The sequence below is a fragment of the Ovis canadensis genome, chromosome X (assembly GCF_042477335.2).
Source record: "Ovis canadensis isolate MfBH-ARS-UI-01 breed Bighorn chromosome X, ARS-UI_OviCan_v2, whole genome shotgun sequence".
NCBI classification, from domain to species: Eukaryota; Metazoa; Chordata; class Mammalia; order Artiodactyla; family Bovidae; genus Ovis; species Ovis canadensis.
Genome location: NC_091727.1, coordinates 49,131,459 through 49,159,328, shown reverse-complemented (window position 1 = coordinate 49,159,328; position 27,870 = coordinate 49,131,459). Strand labels below are relative to the sequence as shown.

The 27,870-nt window shown below is 46.4% G+C and overlaps 1 protein-coding gene and 1 long non-coding RNA gene across 19 annotated transcripts; one reads left to right on the top strand and one right to left on the bottom strand.

Annotated features, from left to right (window-relative positions):
* Nucleotides 1-1,372: 1,372 nt before the first annotated feature.
* Nucleotides 1,373-8,014, bottom strand: LOC138930220 (uncharacterized). Of its 2 annotated transcripts, none has more exons than XR_011446125.1 (4): nucleotides 7,858-8,014; nucleotides 6,069-6,177; nucleotides 4,979-5,079; nucleotides 1,373-3,363 (listed from the first exon to the last, which is right to left on the bottom strand). It is a non-coding gene; the product is annotated as an uncharacterized lncRNA (long non-coding RNA). The 2 variants fall into 2 exon arrangements; XR_011446126.1 differs by having other exon boundaries at nucleotides 4,979-5,059; nucleotides 7,858-7,980.
* On the top strand, nucleotides 8,015-27,870 carry LAS1L (LAS1 like ribosome biogenesis factor). 17 transcript variants are annotated; one of them, XM_070289957.1, is made up of 16 exons: nucleotides 8,145-8,298; nucleotides 8,469-8,506; nucleotides 9,235-9,360; nucleotides 10,351-10,420; nucleotides 11,248-11,329; nucleotides 12,176-12,469; nucleotides 12,747-12,793; nucleotides 13,657-13,766; nucleotides 15,460-15,545; nucleotides 15,905-15,955; nucleotides 16,261-16,467; nucleotides 16,823-16,970; nucleotides 22,230-22,738; nucleotides 25,483-25,633; nucleotides 26,504-26,614; nucleotides 27,544-27,870. In XM_070289957.1, the coding sequence occupies exons 1-16, from the start codon at nucleotides 8,188-8,190 to the stop codon at nucleotides 27,653-27,655; spliced, it is 2,253 nt and encodes a 750-aa protein (XP_070146058.1). In that variant the 5' UTR covers nucleotides 8,145-8,187; the 3' UTR covers nucleotides 27,656-27,870. The 17 variants fall into 17 exon arrangements, with proteins under 17 accessions (XP_070146056.1, XP_070146054.1, XP_070146057.1 ...); XM_070289950.1 differs by having other exon boundaries at nucleotides 8,141-8,506; nucleotides 25,486-25,633; XM_070289949.1 differs by having other exon boundaries at nucleotides 8,141-8,506.

The window sequence follows — 27,870 nt, the reverse complement described above, 5'->3', positions numbered from 1 at the left end:
CTGAAATGCTTAATAGGTTCTACTGTTGCTATTTTAAACTGTCTTTCTTTTCGTATTGCAGCATGAGCATGTAAAGTCAAATAACCATACTTAGAATCTGTGTAGATATTTACTCGCTGCCCTTTGCTTAACTCTAGAGCTCAAGTCAGAGCCACAAGCTCTGCTAACTGAGCACTGGTTCCCTAGGGGAGAGATTTTGCTTCTAAAACCTGTTCAGCATTCACCACAGCATAATCTGCTTTACGTTTTCCATCCTGAACTAAAGAACTGCCATCTGTAAATATTTCCATGTCAGGATTATCTAATGGGGTATCCATTAGATCTTCCTGAACTGCATACTTTAAAGTTAGAAATTGGGAACAATCGTGATCATGTGTTTCATTTTCCTTCTCAGGAAGGAAAAATGGCAGGATTTACATTTCCACAAACTTTAAGCTTAGTTACTGGTCCTTCTAAAAACAATGACTGATATTTAAGAAGTCTACTGTCTGTCATCCAAGTATTAACCGTAGACTTTAAGATTTCACTCACATCCTGAAAAGTCAATACAGTATGAGTTCGTCTGTTAATTATCTTTAAATCTTCAGGTGTTAATAAAGCCATTGCCCCAATTACTCTTAGACAGCAGGGCCACCCACGTGAAATTACATCTAATTCTCTGTTTAGATAAGCAATAGGTTGCTGGTGAGTCTCTCAGGGTTGTGTCAAAACTCCCAAGGCCATACCCTTTCGTTCAGTGACAAACAAATTAAATTCTGACCCTGTGGGCAAGCTCAAAGAGGGAGCTTACAGGAGAGCAGTCTGAAGAACCTTAAAAGCCTTTTGAGTATCTGGAGACCAGACTAGTTTGTCGGTTTGGGCCTGCTGAGCCTCAGCTACAAGTTTATACAAAGGCCGGGCAAATTCCCCATAACCCGGAATCCAAATGTGACAGTAGCCTGTGATTCCCCCAAATTCTCTCAATTGTCTTAAAGTAATAGTTAGGGGATAATTTAGTATAGGTTTAATTTTTGGGGGGCCTATGGCCCTAGTTCCTTCTGCTATGGTTAGGCCCAGATATCTAACAGATTGTTGACAAAGCTAAGCATTTTCTCTGATGCCTTGTACCTGCAGGCTGCCAGAAAGTTTAAGAAATCTTCTGAGGCTTGTGAACAAGCTTCCTCTGTCTCAGCACAGAGCAGAATATCATCTACATACTGTAGTACCACTGCTTTAGAGCTATTAAAATTTTCTAGATCCTGTGACAAACTTTGTCCAAATAAGTGAGGGCTGTCATAAAATCTCTGGGGCAAAACTGTCCAGGTTAACTGAGAAGCTAGCTGCATAGGGTCTACAAAGGCAAATAGAAATTGACTTTCCTCCGCCAAAGGCATTGAATAGAAGGCATCTTTTTATTCAATTACTGAGAAATATTTGGCTCATTCAGGAATTTCAGACAATAGAATATAAGGATTAGGCAATGGGGTGTAAAGGAACTATAGCCTCATTTATTATTTATAAATCTTGAACTAGTCTCCATTTGCCATTTGATTTCTTTATACACAAAATAGGAGTGTTGCATGGACTGTTATAGGGAATTAATAGCTCCTGATCCTTTAATTCTAGATGATGGGTTTTAACCCTTCCTTAACCTCAGGTTTCAGTGGATACTGCTTCTTATGTGGAAATAAGTGTGGGCCTTTGACCTTGACAACTACAGGAATAGCATTTTGTGTTTGACCCACAGATTTTCCATTAGCCCATAATCTAGGATTTACATTTTGTTCAGTTAAAAGGAGAGAAAGGGAAGGCTCCATATTCATGAAAACAGAGGCATGGACCTTGCTCAGTATATCCCTCCCCAAAACGGGTGAGGGAGACTCTGGCACGATCAGAAAGTCGTGTGAAAATAGCACAGAATCTCGGTTACAACTTAAAGAACAACTGAAATAATACCTTTTGGCTCATTCAGACAGTCCCATTACAGAAGTGGATCGGGAAAAAAGTGGGTCAGGGGCTTCAGTAAGCACAGAGAAAGTCACCCCAGTGTCTAAAAGGAAATCAATGTATTGGCCCCCCACAGTTATTAATACACAGTGTTCTTCAGGTGTAATTTGGATGGGAGCTTGTATAGGGACCCCCGGGTACCTTCAGTCCTGATTGTCTTCTGAGTCTGACCCCTGAAACCTACACCTCCGCCTCCAGAGGCAGTCTCTCCTCCAGTGTGGTCCCTTGCATACAGGACATGGATCTGGGGGTGGCCTAGAGGCCTGAGGGCAATCCCACTTGAGGTGCCCCTCCTTTCCATAGTAATAGCAAGCCCATCCCTTTTCATCTGGGTCCCTCTGGGCATTTCTCTCAGGCTGTTTCAGAATGGTTCTTACAGCCATTATGAGGGCTTCTGCCTGTTCCTTTGTGGTTTTTTGCCTTTCTTTCTTTTTTTCATATTCTCTACCATAATACACTGTCTGAGCCTGTTGTAACAAATTATCTAAAGACTGATTTGGTCCATACACCCATTTTAACAGCCTACAGCGGATATCTGGAGCCAACTGAGTGAGAAATTTATCTTTTAAGATCACTCTTTCCTCTTCACTTTCAAGATCAATCTCAGTGAATCTGCAAAGGGCTTCTCTCAGTCTATCTAGGAATTTACCAGGAGCTTCCCTCTCCTCCTGTTTTATGTTTGCCAATTTGGCATAGTTTAAAGGCTTAGCACACGTTTGCCTGAGTACTTCAAGAATACATCTGACAAAATGACTCATCCCATCTTCCTTTAGCCGTGTTATAGTCCCAGTCTGGTTTTCTGTTCTCTATCTCATCCTGTATTTCACCCTTAGTTTGTGCTGTCTGAGCTTCTCTTACTTCTATGGTCTGAGTTTCTATTGAAACCAGAGTAGTCTGAGGTCATACTGAGACAGGAGTTGTTTGGACCTCTACTCGGGCAGTTTGAATCCCAGTTTGGGTTTTTACTGAGACCAAGGCAACCCTTCTTGAGGGGGTTCTCTGACTTTCAGTTTGCTCAGTTTGGAGCCCTGGGTGTGGGGGCAAAGTAGGAGGACTGGGGGGAGCTGAAGGTTTCACACCCAAATCTATACCCTTAGGATATAAGTCTGGCATATTTCTCAGAGAGAAAAAGGGTAACACATATGCTACTTCTACCCGTTTCCCTTGTTTTTGACAGAACTGGTCTAATTGTAACACAGTATTATAATTAAGAGACCCTCCAACCATCCACCATTTGCCATCTTCCAATGGGTACCATGGCCATGTAGTATCACATAGCAAGACCAGGTGTGTCTTCTTTAAGCCCTTGGGGTCAAATGTATCCCAGTTTTTCAGGATACAGTTCAAAGAAGTGAGGCTGGAATTGTTAGCTCACATCTGTAAGAGGAAAAAAAGGGATCAGTGCCATCTTTCTACTGGAGGTGTCCCTCCCTGCTCTAGATGGGGGTGCAGACAGACTTTACACCAAAGTTTTCCTTTCCTGGTTGGACTTAGTCTGTCCCTTACTGACGCAGGTGCCATACTCATCCCTCCTTGTTCTACCACCGAGATGGGGTGGAGATGCACTAGGGGTATACCTGATGGCATCCCAGACTGATGTCCAGCTTCTCATCACTAAAATCTTGCTTGCCTCTGAATGCCACCTGGGGTGCAATCAGAGTAACCTTCTGGAATGTTTTCCAAGCTAAGACCGCTGGGGGAAACATTCATTACCTGAGTGCCTGGGCACAACCCTGAGTATATTCCTGACCACAATAAGACCACTGCAAATGTAAAACTGAGATGTTCCTTCCAAGTGTCACCACACCAGTATAAGCAATAGCAAAAGAGATGGTGAAGGGCTTGCCAGTAAGGAAAAATTGATAGGGCCAGTCCTTCCAGTTCATTCCCACAGATTCCAAAGAAAGACTATCTAAGGAGTTTGAGACCAAAGCCACTGGAAAGCCTCCTGTGGTCCATTAAGAGCTAGTGTTAGCAAAGACAAAAAATAAAAAATAAAAAAAAATTGCAATTCCAATCTCAGTAACCTTTAACCTCAGAGATGCTCTTGGACCTAGAGCTCCATTTAACTTCTGAACTTTCGATTCCTAGTGAGGCTAGATGCTTTGTGACTACCAATCCAAGTCTGGGACCTAAGTAACAATACACAGTAACAGCATAGATTACAAGTCCCTTGAAAGTCTATGATCTGACAGATTAGTGTTGGAGATTATGAGTGAAATGACACAGAACAAGACACACACAAGAGACAGACAACACGCACATTCTGGCCGGAGGAACAGAACTGGGTAAAAAACTAATTGCCGTTTATTATAAAAGCCCCCTAGGCAGAATTCCAGACTGCATGAATAAGCCTTTTCAGCACAGCACAGGTGCATACATGTTATCGTATAGCAAAGGGGAGTAAAATCCTAGTCTACTGCAGAGTCTGTACAAAGCCCTCTATTCCTTCTTTATCACAAGAAGGGAATGCTCCCTCGTTTGCAAGGGACCATTAAACTCAAGGCTGTGTCCAGACTCTTTGCCAGAACGCCTTGTTTGCAAGGACGTCCAGCCCTAGCAGAGAGGCCCGTTTGCAGGCACATCTCTGCTACCCTATTAACCCTAGAGGCCCGTTTGCAGGCACATTTCTGCTACCCTATTAACCCTTCAGATTAGGTTAGTAGTAATTCCCAAGAAGTTATGAAATGGTCAAAGAGACCAGAAAGTTTGACTAAGAAAGGAGAGTTTGGTCCACATGCTTTGCCCATTTTCTGGTAGGTCCCTGAAGGAGATATTGGGTGTCTCTTGGCATTGGCAGGTCAGTATAAACCCCTGACAGGTTTCTGCCATAAGCTGTATGAGGTCACTGTGGAACCCCAGAGCAGGGCTCCTCACTTGCTTCGTGCAGGGTGTGTCATTCATTCACACAAGTGCACCGTAGAGTTAGTAAAGTACAGCAGAAAACATGTTCACTAGGAGAACAAAGAACTAGAGCTCCAAGCATCCTTACCTTGTCCTGAAGAATCCAGGACGGGCCCCCAAGATGAAAGGTTGTTGCTGACCCATGAAAAGACACCGGGATTCTTGGCCTCTGGAAGAGAAGAATTCAATCTGGGGCCAGAGATGAGGCTTGATTACTCAGAGCTTTTGTGCAATAGAGTTTTATTAAAGTATAAAAGGGATAGAGAAAGCTTCTGACATAGACATCAGAAGGGGGCACAAAGAGTACCTCCTTGCTAGTATTGGCAATAGAGTTATATACCTTTTAATTAGTTATTACAATGAATCAAGAATGTCTCAAGTTTGTGAAAATTTTACCAGACCTACTCCCACAATTTACATTTTAGGATAACAAGATCAGAATTTAACAAGAGAAAGATCCTCCAGACCCCCTCCCATAATATACATTCTAAAATATCAGGATTAGTCAGAAGGTTTTCAGGAAGGAGAAACTGTCCTCCATCTGGATACATTGTTGTTGTATAATCCCTAGTATAGAGTTTAAACTGAGTTGTGTAATTGACTAAGACTAAGGAATGCAGAGGAAAAAAATTTGTCCTTTTCTCCTACTTGAGGATTCCAGACCTCCAATCTCCACTTCGAGAGCCCCAAAGCCCTTTCTCCTCCTTGGCGGCCCTGAACTTCTTATCAATCTGCTTAGGTATTGACTCTCTCACTAGGACATGGAAGCAACCTAGATGTCCATCAGCAGATGAATGGATAAGAAAGTTGTGGGACATAAACACAATGGAATATTACTCAGCTATAAAAAGAACACATTCGAGTCAGCTCTAATGAGGTGAATGAGCCTAGATTCTTATAATTATTGAGCCAGGATAGAGTCCATAGGGCTTGTGGTAGGCTGAATCCCCTCCCCTACCCAAAGACATCCACATCCTAATCCCGGATACCTGTGAATATTACTTTACATGGTCAAATAAATGAAATAATGCTATTTTACATAGTAAAATAAAACAAAATTAAATTTAATTGTAGATATAATTAAAGATCTTAAAATGGGGAGATTACCCTGGATTATCCAGATGGGCCCTAAATTTAATCAGATGCAATAGAGGGAAGAAGAGAGAGATCTTACACACATTGAGAAAAGGTGAAGTGAAGACGAAGCAGAGAGACATTTGAAGATGTTTCTCTTGAAGACTGAAGTGATGTGGCTATGAGCCCAGGAATGCCAGTAGTCTCCAGAAGCTGGAAAACACAAGGAATGGATTTTCCCATAGAGCAGCCAGAGGGATTATAGTCCTCCCAGCATCTTGATTTCAGCCAAATAATATCAACTTCTGACTTCCAGAACTGTGAGATAATTTCTGTTGTTTTAAGTCACTAAGTTTGTGGAAACTTGTTATAGCAGTCACAGGGGACTAATATGGTGCCTCTTCAAAGCTATCACTACTTAACAGACTTGACCCAGTAATTTCTAATTCTTAATAGGTTTCAGGCCTCATTTTCCATATACTAGAAATGGTACTCTTCTTAAGTGCTTTGGTCAAGTTTTCTTGAAACATATCATTCTTCGGGTTCATGGAGAGGGAATGGAGAAGGATAGGGCCCTTTACCTGAAAAGTACTATAGAGTACAGCCATGAACTATACAGTAAATAGAATTCTCCAGGCCAGAATACTAGAGTGGGTAGCCTTTCCCTTCTCCAGGGGATTTTCCCAACCCAGGGAGATCCCTAGGTCTCCCACATTGTAGGCGGACTCTTTACCAGCTCAGCTACCAGGGAAGCCATACCTGAAAAGTACTATCCAAAAATAACCTCTAAACCACCAAAATGAATGAGTTCTGCAGACCTGGCAGCTCTTCTGACTGGATTGAATCTTAAGGAGTCACATAAGCCATCTACCCATCTTTGCCTGCACACAGCTAAGATCCTGAACATGGCAAGGGTATCTGGTTTCTGGAAGATGCTTGGGCTGCTCAGAACAGAGTAACTATCATTCAAGAACTATGGGCAGACTAGATCTTAGGAGAAGCTGGCTGGAGGAAAAAGCACATAGAAAATGGATTGGAATTTATTGCTATAAAGTGAAAAAGAATTACTCCCAGCAATGCTGCTGGTGTGTTAGCAACAGTTCTCTCTCATGCGTTAGATTAGGAAATAAGTTATGCGAAAAAAGATTAAAACAGAGTCTTGAACACATTTTAACCAGCCTGCAAAATTCAACCCTGAATATTCATTGGAAGGACTGTTGCTGAAGCTCTAATACTTTGGCCACCTAATGGGAAGAGCCAATTCATTTGAAAACACCCTGATGCTGGAAAGATAGAAGGCCAAAGGAAAAGAGGGCAGCATAGGATGAGATAGTTCATTGGACTGCATAATCGGACTCAATGAACATGAATTTGAGCAAACTCTGGGAGGTAGTGGAAAACAGAGAAGACTGGTACGCCACAGTCCATGGGGTTACAGAGTTGGACACGACTCAGTGACTGAACAACAACAACAAAATTAGAAGGGCTTCATAATATTGTTTTCCCCTCTAGAAAGCCGGAATCCCAAGGAATTGTGCAGAAAAACTAAGTATACCTTCGTGGATGTGGTAACCAACATAGCAGTGGAATGCTGGCAGAGTAAAATCCTATAATTTTTAGCTATAGAAAATAACCTAGAAATTACCCAATCTAAACTTCTCAGTGTACAGATGTGAAAACCCAGATTTTTTTAAACCCAATTTTAGATATTTAGATACTAGATGATATTTGCTGTGCAGTCTTGCTTTACTGTCCACAGTGTTTTACTGGGTCAGATGCTGATTCACGGCAATAAAAACAGAAGCGCATTTCCAGTACACTGAACGGCCATAATCCCGCCGCCGCCCGCCAAGGAGCTCAAACTAAAATTCCTGCCGTCCAGACACTTCCCACCTCCGCCCGCCAAGGAGCTCAAAGTAAAATTCCTCTTGCAGTCCAAACACGTCCCGCCGGTTATGGGACAGAAGCCTGTTAGCAACCAGGAAATTAGCGGAACGTTGAGGATGAACGTTTGCAGCTAGGACGATTGCTTTGACGAAAGAACACTTCCGGTTGGCGAGGCCTTTCCCTTAGCTTGCGGTTTGGGCAGCCTTTAGCTCTCGCGTTTTGATTTGCTACGCTAACGCTGGGAGGCGGGCTTGCGTCGGGGTCACGCTCTCCCATTGGCTGCTGGTGCGGGCGGAAGTTTGGAGTGAGGATAGCACGTTGAGATGGAGGCTGATCATGAGATGGAGGCTGATCTTCAGTGCGGCGGCACAAGGCCTGAGCTCGATGTTGAGCCCGTTGAGCCCGATGTTGAGCCCGATGTCCGGTCGGAATCCGAGATTGAGCCAGGTCTGGGTCCCCGGGGAATGGATCTTGTGTGGAGTGCGTGGTGCGGGAAGTGCGTCAAAGAGAAAGGGTCGTCGCCACTCTGGGCCCAGCGCATCGTGGTCGCCTGGCTCAGCAGGGCCGAGTGGGATCAGGTGATGGTGTATCTGTTCAGTGACGACTATAAATTGCAGCGGTACGCGCTGAACCGCATCACGGTGTGGAGGAGCAGGTAAGGCGGTTGGCTTAGCCCTCCTGCCTGCGTGCTGGTGGCACTTCACTTCTTTTCTTAAGGCCTTACTATCTAGTCTTCTCCTAAATGCTTAATGGTTCTCCCACGCGTGGTTTGGGCATTGCTTGTCTCAGTGTGCCTGGGGGAAAGTCGCAGCAAAGCTCTTGCACTAATCCTATTTGCGGAAAGAAACGGGTGTGCCTCAACAGCGTTTTTGTCAAATCTGTGAGCTTTAACCCTTACCTTCTCTCATCTTGGGGCGGGTACTGAAGGAACTGCTGTGGCTGAGCCAGGCAGGGCTTAAGGAGTAGCACTGTAGGGTGGATTTCTATTGGAATTAGAAAGGGTGGTGGGAGCTTGCCTGAAAAATCCATGTTTGAATGGGGCGCTTCAGTCTAGTTGGTAAGATTGACTTGGGAGCAGACAAGAGAGTAGTGTCTCCAAGAATAAGCTTTTTTTTTAGCTGAATGAGTTGAGGGTGAAAGGGGTGTGTCCACACTTTACTGTTGGTTGGTTGTGTAGCAGTTAGGCATCCTGTATACTGTTCGATCCCAGGGACATTACCTACCCACCCCCCACCCCCATCTTCCCAGCTTCTTGATTTGTGTCCGTTAAAACACTCTTTAGCCAGTATATAATTGGAATAACCTACAGAAAGCTAGATTATGAGGTGGAGGGTGGGCCAGTGTAAAGGACCTTTATGATGGTGCTGGACTGTGGCCCTTTAGGTTAGGCAACGAACTCCCCCTGGCAGTGGCTTCTACTGCTGACCTGGTACGCTGTAAGCTCATGGATGTAACTGGTGGCTTGGGCACTGATGAACTTAGACTGCTCTATGGCATGGCATTGGTCAGGTAAGACTACATGGGTAGGGGTGTGTGGGGGGTGGTTTGAGGGTGGGGGGCATGGGACTTGCACGATAAGCCGAGTTTGGCTTTGGGTGCTCCCTGAAGCAAAATGCCTTGTGTGTCCTTGTGTATGGGTCACCCTGTGATTGCTTAACTTGACAGCTGTCGGTAACCCCCTGTTAACACACATTCCTCTTTTTTCCTGAGAGCCTTCTCTCCTCCATTTTTCTTCCCCTCTCTTTGGAATATAGAGTGAGGGTGATTTAGACCAAATGGTCTCTTTGGGTCTCTCCCAGCCTTTACAGTTCTATTTATTTTCTCCCTTTTATTCTTTTACCTAGAGGAACCTTTCTGAATGCTTCGATGTTCTTGACCATGATTTAATGTGGTTTTTCTAATCCTACCCTTGTCTACACCTTTATCCGATTCTCTTCACGAACACTGAAAGGTTGCTGAGTTGTGGAAACCGAGATGTGGGCCAGGAGTTCCTGACTTACAGAGTGGCTCAGAGTGGGTCTTGCTGTCTCATGTACATCAAGAAAAAGGTTGCCTCTGAGTTTTCCATCTGTCAAAGTTTTTGCTTAGCTCATACTGTTTCCCTTGTTCGCCTTAAGGTCCTCCTTAGCTCTTCTTACCTTATCCATTGTTTAACTGTGCTCCCCATATCATTTGATGTAGTCATTTGTTCTAGCATTTATAACATATTATGTCCTAGCATAATATGTTATATTATGTCATGGTTATTTATCCTAGACTGAACTCTTGAAGGCCAGAGCATCTGTATGGCTGCAGTATAGGGCAGACTCTCAGTAATGTTGGACTGGACGGAACCATTCCTGCTCTGGCTGACACCAACCATAAGAACAGGACAGAACAGTCATTGGAAAGGTTGTGGAAATGCAAGGTGTCAGTAACTCAGCAAGGTGTTTTGAAGCCCCACTGGTTTGAATAAAGCAGTTACTTGGGCTCTGCCACTTATTTCTCCCCCAAACTCAGGTTTGTGAACCTTATCTCGGAGAGGAAGACAAAGTTTGCCAAGCTCCCTCTCAAATTCCTGGCTCAGGAGGTGTGTATGATAAAGTGGCCTTGCTCAATTCTCTCTCCTCAGAAGGGCTCACTAAATGGGGCATTTAGTGGGTACAGTCAACATAGCTTATCCCACCACTGTCAGCCAAGCCCAGCAAGAACCCCAGAGCCTCAGCTTTTAGCTTGAAAGAAGCAGACTTGCTTCCTTGCTTATGGCTGCTGTCTTCAGTGGGCCTGGCCTGCCCACCTTGCTGGGAATGGCCCAGGTGAAGCTGAGGCACCCCAGTGCACCACTGGGTGGGGATAGGAAAGAGGTGGCAGTTAAAGTGTCTGCCCTCTGTCTGTTGACAGTCTGAGGGAGGAGACAAATCCAGCCAAGCAGCATGAAAATGTAAGACATTTCTGCTTTGAGTGAGTATATGAGGTGTGTAGAGACACAGATGGCAGACAGGTTCTCAGCCATCAAGAGAAGCTTCCTGGAGGAAGTCTGGGAGGGAAGGAGGAAGAAAGGGAGAAAGAGAAGGGTAGAGGGTATCCTGGGAGAGGAACTGGTGCAGGCAGGGTAAAAGGAGGCTGAGGAAGGTGATTATTAATGCTCATTCACAGGAGTCTTCTTCATTGGAGGAGGGTAGTTGGTGGTTGGGGGAGGCAAGTATCTTCTTATTTTCAGGATCACCTCCACAGAGCCTAAAGAGAATCAGGAGACCTGGTTTCTAATTTTGGCTTTGCCACTAAGACCAGAACCTCCTCTTAGGACCTCCATTTCTCTATCTGTAAAATGGGGAGAAGCCAGGCTAATTCATCTCTGTGGCCCTTTCTGCTTTAATATTTTCTAATTTCTGCGCGCACACCCTCCTCCACAATCAGGTGAACATTCCGGATTGGATTGTTGAACTTCGCCATGAGTTAACCCACAAGAAAATGCCCCATATAAATGACTGCCGTAGGGGTGAGTCCCCAGGGAGTATACATATCACAGTTAAGCCCAGAAGCTTGGGCTGGGTGGCACTGTGGGGAGAGAGAGAGGGAGGAGGGTCTTCACCTGGGGTCAGAGCTGAGACTAGGGTGAGGCAAGTGAAGCATTCACCTTGGACACAAACTTTAAGGGGATATCAAAAGCTCAATAATCAAGATAAATGACATTTTAATACAGAAAAACTTATAAAATATCAAACATTTTGAATAAAGATAGGATTAATAATACTGATTTCTCCTTTTGCTTTAGGCTCCAATATAGTGTGGCAGGGCACTCTTCTGATCCTGTTTTGTTGTCTCAATTACTGAGTTTTTTGGCATCCCCTTAAATTTTGTGCCTGAGGAGGGGAGTGGGGAGTGGGTTGAGAAGTGTGAGCCATCAAATATCATGAGTCCAGGAGTTCTTTGGACACCCCATTTCAACTAAGAACCCCTGATTCAGCCTAACCCCTTCATGTTGGGGAAACAGATCTAGAAAAGGGAAGAGACCTGATTGGCTAAGGCTATGTAACTAGCTAGTGGGGCTGAGTCTCTATTCTTCCACTTGCTAGCCCCATTCAGTTTTTGGCATCCCATCTTCAAGTCTGGTATTAGTTTTTTTCTAGGAAATGTGCTGGTGAGTGGGAGGAAGCAAACAACAGGGGATAACCCAGAGCAAGAGGGGCTGTTTCTGGATATGTGAGATTTGTGTCTTCTTGGAGCCAAGCCTCTTTCCCTGGGGCTTTCCCATAATGTTTGCAAGATGAGACGGGGGCCTGCTGAGGAGCTGCTTGCCTGTGACTGTTACTATGGCACTGCTTTCCTTCCTCCCCTCTTTTAGGCTGTTATTTTGTCCTGGATTGGCTCCAGAACACCTATTGGTGCCGCCAAATGGAGAACAGCCTGAGAGAGACCTGGGAGTTGGAGGAAGAGAGGGAAGAGACAGATGAAGCAGACCAAGAGGAAGATAAGAAAATTGTTGTTGATGACATCACAGAACAGAATCCAGAGCCTAAGGATGAGGAGAAAGGTGTAGAGCTGAATGTCAAGGCTGATGAAGACCACGAAGGCAACAAAGACAGCAAAGAGGTTGATCCGCTTTTACAAAAGGCTCTGAGACATAAACAGTTGTATGGTAGGTGTCTGTTGCAGAAAGGGGCTCATGAGAAGACTCAGGCTTATGATTGACTCTGGTTATTTCACTGGCTTGGTATTTCCTTTGGGGTTGTGGTGAGGCTTAGCTTAAGAAAATTACTGTCAAAAAGCATCTTCGTTGAGCCCTGTGAAGCAAGAGAGCCAAGAATTCTAGTTCCCATTTTACAACTCAGGAAATGAGGTGAGGGGGGTCAAAATTCGATCAGGAGTAGGACACAGGGTTGGCTGCTCTATCTGTTGCCCTATTCTATTTTCAGAAAGAGCCCGAGAACTGCTGGTATCCTATGAAGAGGAGCAGTTTAAGGTAAGAATGTGCCCTTGACTTGTCCTGTTTTCACCTGCCTAGCCATTTCTTCCCTCTTGCCAGCTAACTGAGAGAAATCCTGAGAAGGAAATTGAAAGAAAAGTGGCAAAGCTTGAGGGAACTTCTTAGAAATGGGGAGGAGGGGAATAGAAGCCAGACAAGAGGAGCAGAGTCCGGTTGGCTGATCTTCCACATCAATGGAAGGGAGCAGATGATGGAAGTTTGTGGATAATTGGCCCCACTGGGTGGTAGGGAACAACTGAATGTAAGTGGTTGCACAGACCTACTGTATTGCAGCTGATCAACAAATGGCATCCAGGAGCCTTCCTAGATCAGGTGAGCTTATGGGGTGCTATTTTAGCAGAAAGGGAGGTAGCTTACAAACCATTCAGCTCAACCCTTCATTTTCACAGATGAAGAAATTGAAGCCACGGATGAGTGAAGGGACTGGCCCAAGGTTACATATGCAGTTAGTGATAAAACCAGGACAAGAACCTGGGTCTCCTGATTCACCTTCTTCCATAACTCATTGCTTCCTCTCACCCCTTAGTCCAAGGGTCTCTGCCCAACTCCAACCAAATGCCCCCATTGGATATCTATGTATTGGATTATCTGGCTATTGGGAGCTGCAGGGAATTTGGGGGGTGGGGAGGGAGGAAGAGGAAAAAGACAAAATCTGGAGCTTGAGGGTCAGGATATTTTTAGTTGCAGAGCCGATAGGGACATTGTGAGCTCACCTCTGCATACCCTGCCATATCCCCTGAAGGGAAGTGCTGAGAGGTCCTATGAGAAGGAATCCTGGAGGGATGGGGGAGGGTTACCTGGCTGAACTAGCCTTCTGATGGGACCCTCTTTGCTGGCAGGTGCTGGAGAAATATAGGCATTTACCTCAGGCCATTAAAGCGTGGAATAACCTGTCCCCACCTGTAGAGTGCATCCTGGCAGAGCTCAAGGGCATTACATTCGAGAACAGGTGTGTAACTAGGTAATCAGGGGCTGCTACTCTTCTAGGGTAGAGTGTAACAGCCTCCCTGAAATTGGTTTTCATATCCCAGCTTGCCAGCCTCTGCTGTAGGAAATTCCAGGGATAATCCTGATCCCCCATGGGTGACCTTGTATTTCGCATGATCCACTTTTGCAAGCCCTGCAAGCTACCAGGTGTGGTTTGCCTACTCTGAGTCACTGAAATGGCTACAGGAAGTAATGTTTACTGTCATGCATCCCTTGGCCAGCTTTGTTTCTCTTGTGTCCACTGGTATATGAAACTCTTGGCAACTAGGAAGAGCCCTGAATCTTTTGCTTTTTCACTGCCTGTCTCTTATCTGAGTTTGAGATAAAAGATATATGGTAGGCACTGCTGGTCTCTTAAACTGCTGTGAGAGGGTATCAGCATCCCCTGGATAGTTATGGTTGAGGGGACAGAGGAAGGGCCTTCCCAAGGCTTGGATCCTTGAAAGACTAAGTTCCCACTGACCCACCCATTATGGCCATGAGCCTTATTTCCCCCGCCCCCAAAGTAGTACTCAGTTCAACCAGAGCAGACAGTGTCTATCCATTCCTCTCCTCCCTGGTTCTTTGGGGCTTGCTACCTGAATTCAGTTGGAAAGGGCTTTGGGAAGAGGTTGGAAAGAATCTGTGATGAAACTGACAGTATAGGAAAGTGGTGTAGGTGACAGAGTGGGCCTGGGTAGCAGGCAGTACCTTCAGCGCAGATTAGGATGATCTAATGTTAGATTTAGATGTAATGTTAGATTAGGATGTTCCTGATGTCTTTATTCCTAGAACATTAATAGTTCAGATGGTGTTTTTATCAGTGTCTGCCCAGCCTAGGCTTCTTAGCTGTACCCATCAGGAAAGAGGTGAGTGGTGACTACCTCAGTATCTGGGAAAACTATCATTGTGCTATACAGTAGTGTCTGCCTGATCATGCTGAACAGGCAACTGGTTGACTGTTTTAAGTGCTATTCCTGGATATTGACCTGAGGAGACGGGAGACGGATAGGACAACTCTTTCCTCCTTGAGCCTGAGCATGACAACCCTCCAGACGTTGAGACACCATGAGAGCTCTTGTTCTGCCTCAGCCCAGTGAGCTAGAAGAGACTCCCTTAGGGAACTTATAGCTTCAGAGGAGACAGCTGACACTGATTTTGCTTTGAGCTAGATGGGAATGAGAGATTACCCCTGTTGCTTAGGCTTCAACCTCTGTATCTTAGTTCTGGGTTCTTGCAGTCCATAGGAATGAGAATAAGATTTGAATGAAGGCAAACAGGGAGAAAGGGAAGGGTAGGAGACTGGACAACTGTCAAGAGAAAAGACTGAGCAGGACCTTGACCCTATGACCACAGGCATTTAACTCCTTTGTGGGCCTGGGACTTTCCTTCATCTGTGCTTTTGGGCTTGTTCAGCTACTGCTGCCTTTGTTATGGGACTTAGATTAGTATGTGCTTGGTAGATGCTTGTTCAAAACCCACTGATCCCAGTTTTTGGCTGAGTCCTTGACCCAGGAGGCAGGGGCCTGAAAGCCAACTGTCAGCTGCCTTCCTTTTTTCCCATGCTGGCTTGGCCTTTGAGTCAGAGGCATTGGCAGCTATGGGAGTGGGTAGGGGAGTAGAAGGGGGTCTTCTGCCTGCTTCAGTTTACTTAATTCAGTGTCCTCTTGCTCCAGGGAGGCTGTGCTAGATGCTTTTCTGGATGACGGCTTTCTCATCCCTACGTTTGAACAGTTGGCAGCTTTGCAGATAGAGTATGAAGGTAGGGTCCTGGAGACTCACTACAGCCTTAGGGTACGGGTATCCTGAACAAGAACACCAGGGGTGGGCTGGGTGGCCCTGGACAGGGGATAAGGGCTGTTTCATGCCATTCTGTAGCTACTGGAAGCCCCTCCTGGTGGAGCAGAATGTAGCCCCACTGAAAAGTAGTTGTTGGTTTGGGCTATTCTTAGGTGGCCTGGAATTGGGTGGGGTGAGATGGAGTGGATTGGGATTGGGGTGGGGGTCTTAATGCCATTATTTTGCCATATTAATTGTGATTTAGCCACTTGCTAGAGAGCTAGAACAACAGAACTGGAAGGGCCTTGTAAGGTCATGTAGTGCAACATCCTCATGTTACAGATGGGCAGACTGAGGTCCAGAGAGGGGAAGGTACTGACCCAAAGTCACACAGTGAGTTATTGACAAAGCTGAAGCTAGAACCAGAGCTCTCTTTCTTTTGTACTCTGTTTTGAGTCAGTTGTTTGCCAGATACTAACTGGTTTCTCTCCCTGCTGTTCTGCTCTCATGTTTCTTTTTGTTCTGCGGTGGCAACTCTGTTATTATTGGTGGGGCCCCCTCTTCTTCTTCCTCTCTCTGCTCGATTTCTTCTCTTCCTTCTCTCTCTTCCTCTTCTCTCCTCCTCCTTCTTCCCTCCCTTCTTCCCTTTCCCTCCCTGCCTCCCCTTTTCCTGTCAATGGATGTTTCTCACAAACCAGAAAACGTGGACTTGGATGACATCCTGGTGCCAAAGCCGTTCTCTCAATTCTGGCAGCCCCTGCTTAGGGGCCTGCACTCCCAGACCTTCACGCAGGCCCTGTTGGAAAGGATGCTCTCTGAGCTGCCAGCCTTGGGGAACACTGGGATCCGGCCCACCTACATCCTCAGATGGACCACTGAACTGATTGTGGCTAACACCAAGACTGGTGAGGAAGACTAGTCCTAGCCCCAGGGCTTAATGCAGCCCAGGCAAGAACATCTGCTACTGTCCTCATACTGAATAGCACCAGGCAGATAGATCCTGTGTTAAAGGCTAAACCTTTAAGGTCGGCCCAGGAGGGCCCTGCAGCAGCAGTGGACAAATCTCCCTTCACCTTTTTCTGCTCAGAGCCAAGTAAACTGGGCTGGGGCCAAGGGTTCTGAATGCTTTGAGCAATGGGGAGGGTTAGAATGAGGAGGTGAAGTCTGCGGGGACTGGGAGGGACAGCTAAACTTTTTACATGCAAGATTGGGTGGGTGGCTTTCTCTTTCCTTCTTCTCAGGCCCTGTCTTCTTTCTCAGGACGGAACGCCCGCCGGTTTTCTGCCAGCCAGTGGGAAGCGAGAAAGAACTGGAGGCTCTTCAACTGCTCTGCCTCCCTTGACTGGCCCCAGGTGGTTGAGTCCTGTTTGGGCTCACCTTGCTGGGCCAGCCCCCAACTCCTGCAGCTGTAAGTCTTTTGAATACCATCCAGTAAGAGGGTGAGATGCTGCAGGCCTCAGGGTCACAGGCCTAGAATGGCAGAGTTGATTGAGCCCTTGCAAAGAGCCCCCCTCCTTGCAAAGATCTCCCCTCTAGATGAGAGAATTATTCTGAGTCCCAAAGAGGGAAGGGTTAGGATGTATTCTTGCCTAAGATCACAGAGATTAAGCAGTGGCTGAACTGAGTCCAGTATGAAAATGGATAAGACACCCCCATACAGTGCTTAGCACAGTGGCCTGTAGAGAGTAAGTGCACAATAAATGGTAGCTGCTGTTGATTATTGAACCCATTTCGCTGACTCTATGCCCAGTGATGTCTCTATTATCTTCCCAAAATGTACATCTCATAGGTGCTTAACAACCTTCAGTGGCTGCTTATTGCTTTCCTAATGAAGACTAGGCTGCTTAGCTTGACATTCAAAGGTCTCTCTGCTTCTGCCCCAACCTATTGTGATAATCATACTTCCTTGACTCCCCTTTGCCCAGTCCACTCTGAGCGCTATGGTCAAAATGAATATTGCACTCGTTCTATAGATACCTGTGGTTGTCTCTCTTTCCTTTTTTCTGTCATTTCCTGACCCCCACCCCACTCCCCTCATACTCATGGAAGCCTTTAGGACCCAATTCTCTTCGTGCTTTTTGGAGCAGTGTTGGTTTCATTTGAGTGATCCATCTGACACTGCAGTTGCTCAACTTCAGTGACCTTCATCCTCCACTACACTGACCAACTCATTTCCATTACTCAAAGCTGTTCCACCTCTGAAAGCTTATATCCCAGCATCCCACTTTGTGACTACCACCTCTTGTCCTACCATTTCTTACCCTTGCATCCCATAGCATCTATTCTTTGCCTGCATCCAGACCTCCATCCCTCCATTTCTTACCTGCCTCAGTCTTGCTTCTCCTCAGTCCTGTCTTTGGTTGATCACTTCAGTCACCCATCATCGGCACCCTCCACTCTGCCCATCCTTTGGCATATCTGATTTATAAACTGCCAAGCTGGAATTGATCCTTCCCAGTCTGCTCCCACTCCTCAGCCCAGGTAGCTGAGCTCTGCTGGAGAAAACCACATAGCCCTGCAGATTGCTGCCACTGCAGAGGTATGATTTTTGATCTCAAGCCAGGTCTCAATTTGGCTTGTCTGAGCTTCTACTTGTTTTCTGCCCACTTTCTCTCCTGTTTCTTGACTGTTCTAAACCCTTACTAGTCACCTCAAACCCCTCCCCCATTTTACCCTGGCTTCCTCGAGCACATGGAGGCCTCTGGCAGGGCCCCTATGACCTGAGATCCAGATGTCATGAGCTGAGCTCCGGCTATGCTCAGCACTGTCGCCAGTCTCAAGATGAGATGGCCTTACCCAGCCTCAAAGCCTGCTCCTCCACCTGTTCTTTGGAGCTACCTCTACCAGCATCCCTGGGTCCTCATCCCAGCCTCTCCCTTGCTCTACTGGCTCTTGCTCTTCAACCTGTGAACAGTGTCTGAATTTTTCTTATCTTAAAACAACAATCACAACAACACAAGCCAAATCTCCTTTGACCCTGCATCCCTCTATTGGGTTATCAGCAATTTAATCACTCCTTTCTCTCCCATCAAAACATCCCAGAAAAGTGGTCTACATTCAGCAGTCTCAATTTCCTCACTACTTGCTTACTCCTCAACCTGCTGCAATCTGACATTCACCCCTAGAGCTGCTTTGACCTAATTACCAAATCCAGTGGGCCCTTGTCCATTGCCTGTCTGCTGCGTTGATTCTGTTTGCTACTCCTTCCTTGAAATACCTGTGCTTGTTTAAAAAAAAAAAAAAAATTCCTGTAAAGTACCAAGGCACAAATCTCTTTATCTAACTCAGGCCTTTCCCCAGAAATTCAACCTCCTGTATTTGACTGCATGCCAGATATTTCCCCTTGGATGGCCTCTAGGCACCTTACTGTGATTGAAAGAGCATTAGTTGTCTTACTCCCCACTCCAGCCCCAAAATGATCTTCTCCTCTGCTTCCTGTCTCACTTGGTGGCAGCACTATCTACACTGTCATTTTGATTCTCTCAAGCACTTCTCAAATCTGAGATTTTCTTGTCATATCTATTTTTCCTAGTGTCTCCTTCCCTCTATCAGACTAAGCTTTTCAAGGGCAAGGGCTCTGCATTAGCCATGTGTGCCCCAGCACACTTGCAAGTCCAGGCTCCAAACCAACCTCAGCAAATATTGTTGAACTAAATTATACTCTGCTGTCATTGCCAGCAGTGTTCTCTTTGGTGGGAGTTGAGAAATAAACGAAGTGGGAGTCTGGATGCTTAGACTGTTTTAGCCCCCCTTATTCTCTCCTCATGGAGTCAATAAGTCTTTCTTGAATCCTAATGACATTTGGGTCACAGTTGTATCTTATAAGTAACTTAAAAGAGAAAAAAGTAGCCTTGTTGACAAAGTCATCGAGTGCAAGACCTCCAGGAGATGGGACTGAACCAAACAGCTAAATCTCCAGATTTTTCTGCTATAGACTGAAAATGATACAAATGGGTGGGAGACTGGGAGGAGAATCAGAAAGTCCTAGAGGCATTTGAGCAATTCAAGCAAGAGAAAAAATAAATAAAGGAAATTTCAAAGTTCTGAAGGAATATGGCATATGTATGTAATGGGGGAGGGAATGAAAAGAACAGCATGGAGAGGTTTGGATAGGTGGCCTTTAAAGTACTTTCCAGTCCTAAGTGCCTGCAGAGTGGAAGCTGCTGGTCTTGGAGAAGTCTGGACCGCAGAGATCTTCTCCAAACCCAAGCATACCAGAGGGATGCAACACATGCCAGCAGTAATAGAAGCTCACTTGGGTATGATTTCTCATACACAGATCCTGCCTTTCTTAGATAATCAGTGAGTCAGGTCCTAATCACACCATTACATAGGTTGTGAAATGGGATTTCCTCAAGTATTATGCTACAAGTCAGTAGTTAAGTCTTCAGGTCAGAGTTGGGACCAGAATCCAGATATACTGTCCTTCCTCCTGTGTTCTTTATACAGTGTTCCATTAGATTGCATATATAGAACATGACTTTGGTTTTCCCCAGAGGAAAAATAAAATATACCATTGGCAGTTAAGTGTCAGACAAGTATGCTGTGTTTGTAGGAGCTTTTTCATTTGACACAGCAATCTTTTGGAGTCAGAGATATTACAGACACTGAATTTAATAGATCAGAAAGACACTGAGGCTCTGACTAGAGTGAAGTGACTTATCTAAAAGTCATACAATTTGTTAATGGTGGGTCAGGGATTTGGGCCCAGGGCTTATGAGTCCAGAGTTCATCTTATTTCCACCAGTGTGATCTGTGACCTTCTCAGTCCCTAGATGTGACCAGGCAAACCTGAGGAAGGAGATGGATTTTAAGATTCTTATCACCCCTATACCTCAGTGGTCAGATTAGACAGCTTAAGAGGGTAATACTAAACAGTAGTTATATGGTGTCTTGCCAAGATCAAGTGCCTAAGAATATTTATTATTAATCGTACTAATGGACCGCAATGAAAGGGAAGAAAATTTCTCCCTGGCTTTGCTTCTTAGTAAGGCTGGAAGGTTTTCTGAGAGCTTTTTTCCCCCAACCAGCTAATATCAATTCAGTTTGAGCCAATGTCATCTTAGAATATGAAATCAGCCCTGCAGAGAGGGTCTCCCAGTCTCCCAGTGGAGTCACTAGCTTCCAGCCCTGTCCTAAGCAGCCAGTGACCAGCAACCACACCTATGTGGCCGGTCTGCCTATGGGCCCCAGAGAGAAAACAGTCCACTGAGCACATGGCCCTTCCTTCCATGCTGCTGCTGCTAAGTCACTTCAGTCGTGTCCGACTCTGTGTGACCCCATAGATGGCAGCCCACCAGGCTCCCCCGTCCCTGGGATTCTCCAGGCAAGAACACTGGAGTGAGTTGCCATTTCCTTCTCCAGTGCATGCAAGTGAAAAGTGAAAGGGAAGTCGCTCAGTTGAGTCAGACATGACTGAGCGACTTCTTCCATGAACAACCTACAATTCAAACTCGATACACTTAGAAGGAAACTATCCATCTGTGCATCCTTCCCGTGCCTCCAGCAGTGATCAGGTGTCTGCTAGGTGCCTGGTTCTCTGTGAGGCTCTGCAAGGGATACTCACCCTCTTCCCCCCCAAAGGAGGAAGCTCTCCTTCCCAGTGGCTTTGTATCTGATGGTAGTTTAGTTGTTAGCACTGTCCTTTGTGTGCACGATGTCATCACCTTTAACTTTCCTCTGCCTGCCCCCTACCATCTGATCACCAAGCCCTGCTGTCTGTCTGTCTGTTCTTCACAGCTTCTCTCTTCCCATCTCCACTGCCAGTGTCCTTTGTGAGTCCTCACTGACTCCCTGGTCTCCCTGACTTCAGGCTGCAGTACTAGGCTATCCTCCACATGATCACCCTGGGGATCTTCAGAAAGGCAGTGATCACCTGTGCTCAGAAACATCCGATGAACCCCTCCACCCAACATACACACACCCTAACCTTTACAGGCTTCTCTTGCTCCCACAGCTCCTTAGCAAAGCTCTACTCCTCGAGCTAGGCTAGTCTCACTGCATACACACAGCCCTGTGTGCTTGCTCTTGTCTCTGCACAAAGCCCTCGCTTGAACTTTCCTGCCTACCTTGTGCTCTCTGCCTCCTCCCAGCTCTTGTAGTACCCAAGTCTACAGTGCTCATTTGGCCTCCCTCCCACACCCTGCTTTGTCTTTTCAGCTGCTGCTTTTCCTCCATTCCAGGCTTGGCTGTAGTTCCCAGAAAGGGATCACACTTTATGTTCCATGAGGAAGGAGTACCACATACTTCCAGTATATCTTTGGAGCTCAGCATAGATTGCCTAGCTAAAGAAAGGGATCTGTCATTTTCATGTCCAGCTCTGCAGGCATGTTGGCTAGTTTCTATATTTATATAGCATTTCAGTATAATTAATAGCTATCATTTATTGCTTGCTCACTATGTGCCAGGCACTCTATGTGAACTATTTAGTTCATTCAACAACCCTTTAAGTTAGGTACCATTATTGTCCTCATTTTACTGAGAATGGAAGTGAACCGTAGAGATGAATTATAGAGCTTGTTCAGGGTCCATGGTCCTGTGTTCTGTCTGCTCTGAACTGCCTTTCAGGGCAGGTCTGGAAGCTCAGAGACCAAATTCAAACTGAAATTTGGGTATGAAGTGACTTGAGATTTTGAATCTTTCTTACTCCATTCCTCCCTTTGCTTAGCATCTTCAAAGCCATGGGGCAGTTCCTGCCAGAAGAGGAGCAGGAGAAGCTGCTACGCATCTGTTCCATTTATACCCAGAGTGGAGAAAATCTGGTGCAGGAGGGTTCAGAGGCTTCCCCCATTGGGAAGTCTCCATACACAGTGGACAACCTGTATTTGATCCTCAAACCAGCAGGCTCAAGCTCTGGGCCTGAAGGAGAAACCCAGCAACAGGAGGAGCAGGGCAATCTGAATGATGTCAAGGAAGATGAGAAGGAGAACAAAGAAGCTGTGGAAGACCAGGTAGAAGAGAATGAAGAAGAGGAAGAGGAAAATGATCACCAGAAGTGGGAAGAAGAGGAAGAAGATGATGGTGACGATGACAACGATGACGATGATGAAGATGAGGAAGACAGGATGGAGGTGGGACCTTTCTCTACAGAGGAAGAGTCCCCCACTGCTGAGAATGCCAGGCTCCTAGCCCAGAAAAGAGGAGCTTTGCAGGACTCTGCATGGCAAGTTAGCTCAGGTAAGAAGCCTGTTAACTATTTCTCCCCACATCTGTCTTCCCTCTCTGGCTGGCTCTTGAAGCTTCCTTTCAACCCTCAAGAAAGGATGGCAAGTAGCAGGAAGTAGCCAGCATGAGGCAGTATGTGGATGACAGCTGGTTTCCCTCCCGCTTAGGATGGAACATGTGAGCATCAGAGACCTTAGCACTGTCATGCTGCCAGCTACCCCATGCAGATATTGCATTCAGAGGAGTTGGTGTGAATGTAGGCACTGGGAAGCAAAACAGAAGGTGACAAGTTGGGGGAGGATATATGTGTGATTCTGCATGTGTGTTTTGCATGCAGTGTTTAGGTGCAGGGAGCTGAAGTATAGTGCTATCTGTGTATAAGTGAATGTATATGGGCATGTGGAGGCTGAGTGGTGATAGGACAGGATTTTGCTGTATGTATAAGAAGGAACCCAGAGGTATTCAGTTAGAGGAAGTGGAAATGAGATCAGAAGGGGGAGAATAAGGAACAGGACAGTTTTTTCGGTGAGCGTACAAGTTAGTGAGACAAAGCCAGTAGGAAGCAGGGGACTCGGATGATAGGTGAGGGGAACATGAATCTGTTCCTGAGGGTGGTGAATGTCCTCGTTTGGGTTGGGAAGCAGGGACCTTAAGGTAGGGGGATGCCAAAGGAATGAAAAGTCTGAGATGTTGCACATAGGCATGTGTACACACTTGAGGCAGGGGTAGATGTTGGGCATAGCCTATGTGATGGAGCCTGGGGGAGGGATGGAAGGAAAACAGCTGGGACTGGGTGTGGTATGGGGTAGACATGGTAGATTATAGAGGGAGAGGCAGAGGCAGTGAGGAGCTTAGGGTAAAAATGAAGTCTTTGCTTTTACATGGATGGAAGGGCTGGGACCCTGAGTGCTAGGGACCAAGGAACATGTTCATGTTTGCGTGTATGCACATGGGTATGTGCCTGCATGTGCTGGACACACCAAGGCACAGTGACAGAGAACTGTCTTAGGATAGGGAGGACTACTATGCTTGAAAATATCTAAAGGGAGGGGCAGTGACTGAGGAGAAGTATGTGTGTGAGAGAGAGAGAGTGAAGTGGAAGGAGGGAGAGAGAGTAAGGGTTGTAAAAAGAGAAGGTGTAAAGTGGGCTGTAGGTGCATCTGTACATACATGGTCATATATGTTTTTGGAAAAGGAAACAGGGTTGCCAAGACCCATGGGGACCAGGAGGCATATGTATGTGGGAGAGAAATGGAAGCAATAAGGCGGGGAGTAATATGGAAAGGCCTGAGAACAGGCAGTGAGACAGCCATCCATAGATGGCCTGTGTGGTCTGTGCTATCACTGAGGGGACATGTACAAGGGTATAAGGCTATAGAGGGGCAGGGGCAATGATGTAGACATAATTGGGAACATTAGTGATGGGGAGGGAGGGAGAATGGTCAGGTCAGTGGCAGACATGGAGGGAGTGGTTCCTGTGTACAGAGGTATCTTTGTATGCATAGGGCAATGCAGTCACAAATTCCTTCTTGTAAGAGAACCAGGGGTTAGGGGATGGGCAGGCAGAGGTACATCCCTTCCTGAGGGAGCTCTTTGAGTAACATAAAAGTTTGTAGTCCTGGGTTGATACTTTCCAGAATGCCAGGGGAGAGTTCTTTGGGTACCAGGGAGATGTAAGAGGCCAGAAACTGGATCTGTTTGGAAGAACTCACCAGTGAAGGCTTTGCTTGCAAACACTGAATGTACTAGTGTAAGGATGGGGAAGGGATTTTTTGGGGGGGATTTAGTATAATACTGTGTGGAAGGTACTTAAATGATAGGACATAATAGATGGGGAGTGCCTGACATCATCCATTCCTAAGTGGAGTATGGGGGCCTGGGCCAGGTTGGGGGTGGTGGTATTGTGAATGGGGAAAGGCTAGGGCATTGAAATCTTTCCCTCTCCCCCTCACTGTTGCTTCCTCTGTATGTGTATATACATATGTGGGGATGCAGGGACATTAAGATTTCTATATGAGAAAGATTTGTGTATGAGAGGCAGAGAGTAAAACTGGAAACATTGAGTGGAGGATTAGGTCTGTGTGCTTATGTATGTATATTTAGGTGTCTGTAGGGTGTGGGATATGCACTGAAACAGCCCTTCCTTAGAGAAGGGATGTTCTTTGTGTATACATCTGGGGGCAGTAGGACCTTGCAGTGGGGAGGAAGAGCAGGATACCTCTGAGAGAATATTCACCTTGAGGTAGTATGTGGGCCTGTATATGTGTCTCATATCTATCTCTCAAGGCAAGGCCACTAAGAAATGGTGTGGCTCTCAGACATACTGGGGGGACATATGTATGTAGGATATCCAGGTTATTCAGATATACAGAGGTATCTGGTTTTGAGGAGGAGATGCAATGGGAATTCTATTTGTGTAGGGACATGTTTGGGGAAATGGAAGAAGAACAGAGAGGAACAAAAATGTCTATAGTTGTGTACATGGTATGCAGGGGGTGGGCTGTGGTGGGGGTGCTGCTTGTGAACACACAGAACAGACATGAAGAGTGTATGGGGTACTATGGAAGAGATAGGGAGCACCAAGGTGGAGAAAAGCTCATGAGAAATGATGCATAGAGGAGTGGGGTTGGAGTTACACAGAGAACCTGTGCTACGTGGGGAAGTAAAGTGGGTAGATGGACAGGATAGGTGGGCTTGTGCAGCCATCAGAGAACTAGCTCATCAGCCCTCTCTTGCCTCCTCCTTTTGTTCCACAGAAGATGTGCGATGGGACACTTTCCCCTTAGGTCGAATGCCAGGTCAGACTGAGGACCCAGCAGAGCTTATGCTGGAGAATTACGACACCATGTATCTTTTGGACCAGCCTGTGTTAGAGCAGCGGCTGGAACCCCCAGCATGCAAGATTGGGTGAGTGCCCATGGCAGCAGGATTTCTCACCCCTTTCTTTGCCTCCTGCAGGAGGGAGGAAGGGAGGGAGGGAAGAACATAGAATGGGGTGGATGGGGGAGGTAACTGTCCCCAGTCAGGGTCTAAATGAATGAAATATAAGCTCTAGTCCCTGGCTGGGCCCTTACCAAGACTCCCAGCCCCTAGTGTGGAGGGCCAGTGAGGCACCCCCACACAAAACTGGCTTGGCATCCCTCTCAGAAGTGTCTGGTTTGTGTGTGGATACGTGTGTGTGTGTGTGTGTTTGTATGTATGTGTGTGTCTGTATTTTGGGAAGGGTCCATAGCTTTCAACAGATTCTCTAAAGGGATCCACTACTCCTAAAAAGTCAAGAACACCCGAGTGCTCTAATTCAGCTCTTCTTGTTCCTGAGGTGAAAACTGAGGCTCAGAAAAGGGTAGGGATTTGAGCAAAGGTGCACAGAGTAATCAATAGGCCTCCCTGTACTGTCCAGGCATCTTGGTAGCAAGGCCTATGCAGGGTTCCATGCTGTCCCTCGAAACTCACCTCTGGATCACAAGTGTAGGAGCCCTTGTGTCATCAGGTAGCCAGGAACCAAGCAACCCTTGCTGAGGGGTTCTGCTGGTAACACAAAGGAGCCCATCCAGAGGGCCTGTACGTTCTGGAATGCGGGGCTTTTGTGACCAGGACAATCCTGTGAGTACAAGACAGAGACCTCTGTGGGCCCCTGAAATAATCTGTCCCTGTGCCACCTGCCCACTTCATAGGAGATAAGCCCCTCTTCCCCTATACATTCAGAGAATGGGCTATGGAACACAGGGACCCCAGCAGCATGCCAGGCCCAAGGCAGTGTTGTGGACTCTGTTGTAGGTCGGGGCAGCAGGCCTCTTGGAGAGGAGAGGAAGCAGCTGGGGAAGCCAGGTGCTCTGTAGTTGGAAGTGGGTCCCATATGTCTTGCAAGAGAGCCCTCCTCTTCTTTGGGTAAGGCTGTCTTGATGAACATCAAGTTATCAAGGGTGAAGTGTGGGCAGGTAGAGCTATTAAATCCAGAAGGAGGCCCAGTCCTACATCCCTTGTAGTAGGGAGAATTCTTTAGCTGGGGCTGGCATGCCCACTCCTGCTCCTTGTCTCAGCTCTACTCTCACTTGTCTATGTGACCTTGAGCAAGTCCCTTCTCATCTCTGAGCCTCAGTTCCCTTGCCTGTGAGATGATGAATGATGGGAGGGGATGAGGCTAGATCATCTCTCAGGGTTTTTCAGCTACATTAGTGTAACCATGGATCTGAGAGGAAGGATGATGGCTTTGCTCTTAACTTTCACCCTTATCTACCTGGAATGACTTGACCTGCAGGAAGAAGGGGAAGCAAAGAGTATTCTAAGCAGGACCAGGGAAGGGGAAGGCAGACTTCTCCCTAGGGTAGTTTTGCAATCCTAGGATGGGAGCTGGGCCAAGCCCTGCAGCCTATAACTGGCCATGGGCCCCTTAATCAGCTATTGGAGTGGGAGGGATCCAACCCACTGTCCTCTGTGCTCCCAAGATCTAGCACCTTAGAAGAAAGCCTTTTAAGGCAGTCACTTTCAATACCTACCCAGGAGTGGGGTGGTGTGGTCTCCCTTTCCTACTTCAACCCAAATAGCTCTGCTTTAATCTGATTTATGTACTGGGATTCTAGATAAAGTTTCATTTGAAAAGTTCAATTCCTTTGCCTCTTCCTTCAACTGATGGGAAGGCAGAGCCACCCCTGGGGCCCATCTTGAAGTGGTTTCTCAGATATATTCCAGTCTCTTTGTAAAGCCAGGCAAGAAGGGAGGTCCTTCCCATAGACACACACATCAAGCACCCTTAACCCCTCCAGAGCCTAAAACTGCCTCCTTCCCTGACTGACCACTCTTCTCCGCTCTCTCTGTAGCACCCTAGGCCTGAGCTGCAGCAGTGGCAGCAATGAAAGTGGCAACTTGGACCAACTTCTGTGGAGCCAGGATGAGCTTCATATGCTCAAAACTGGCGTACAGCTCTTCTGATGACTGCCCTGGTATAGGTGTTCATTAAGTGTTAGTGGGCCAATAGCCTACCCTCCTTTGCTCCCCCAGTGTACCCACCTAATGCTCCAGAAAACAACCTGGGAGATAGCCTGCATCAGCCATATCAGCTCAGCTTTCCATCATAGTAGAATTTTGAATATATGTTGTTTTCTTTTATTTTGAAAAACAATAAACAGGCCAGAGTTGTTTTGTGA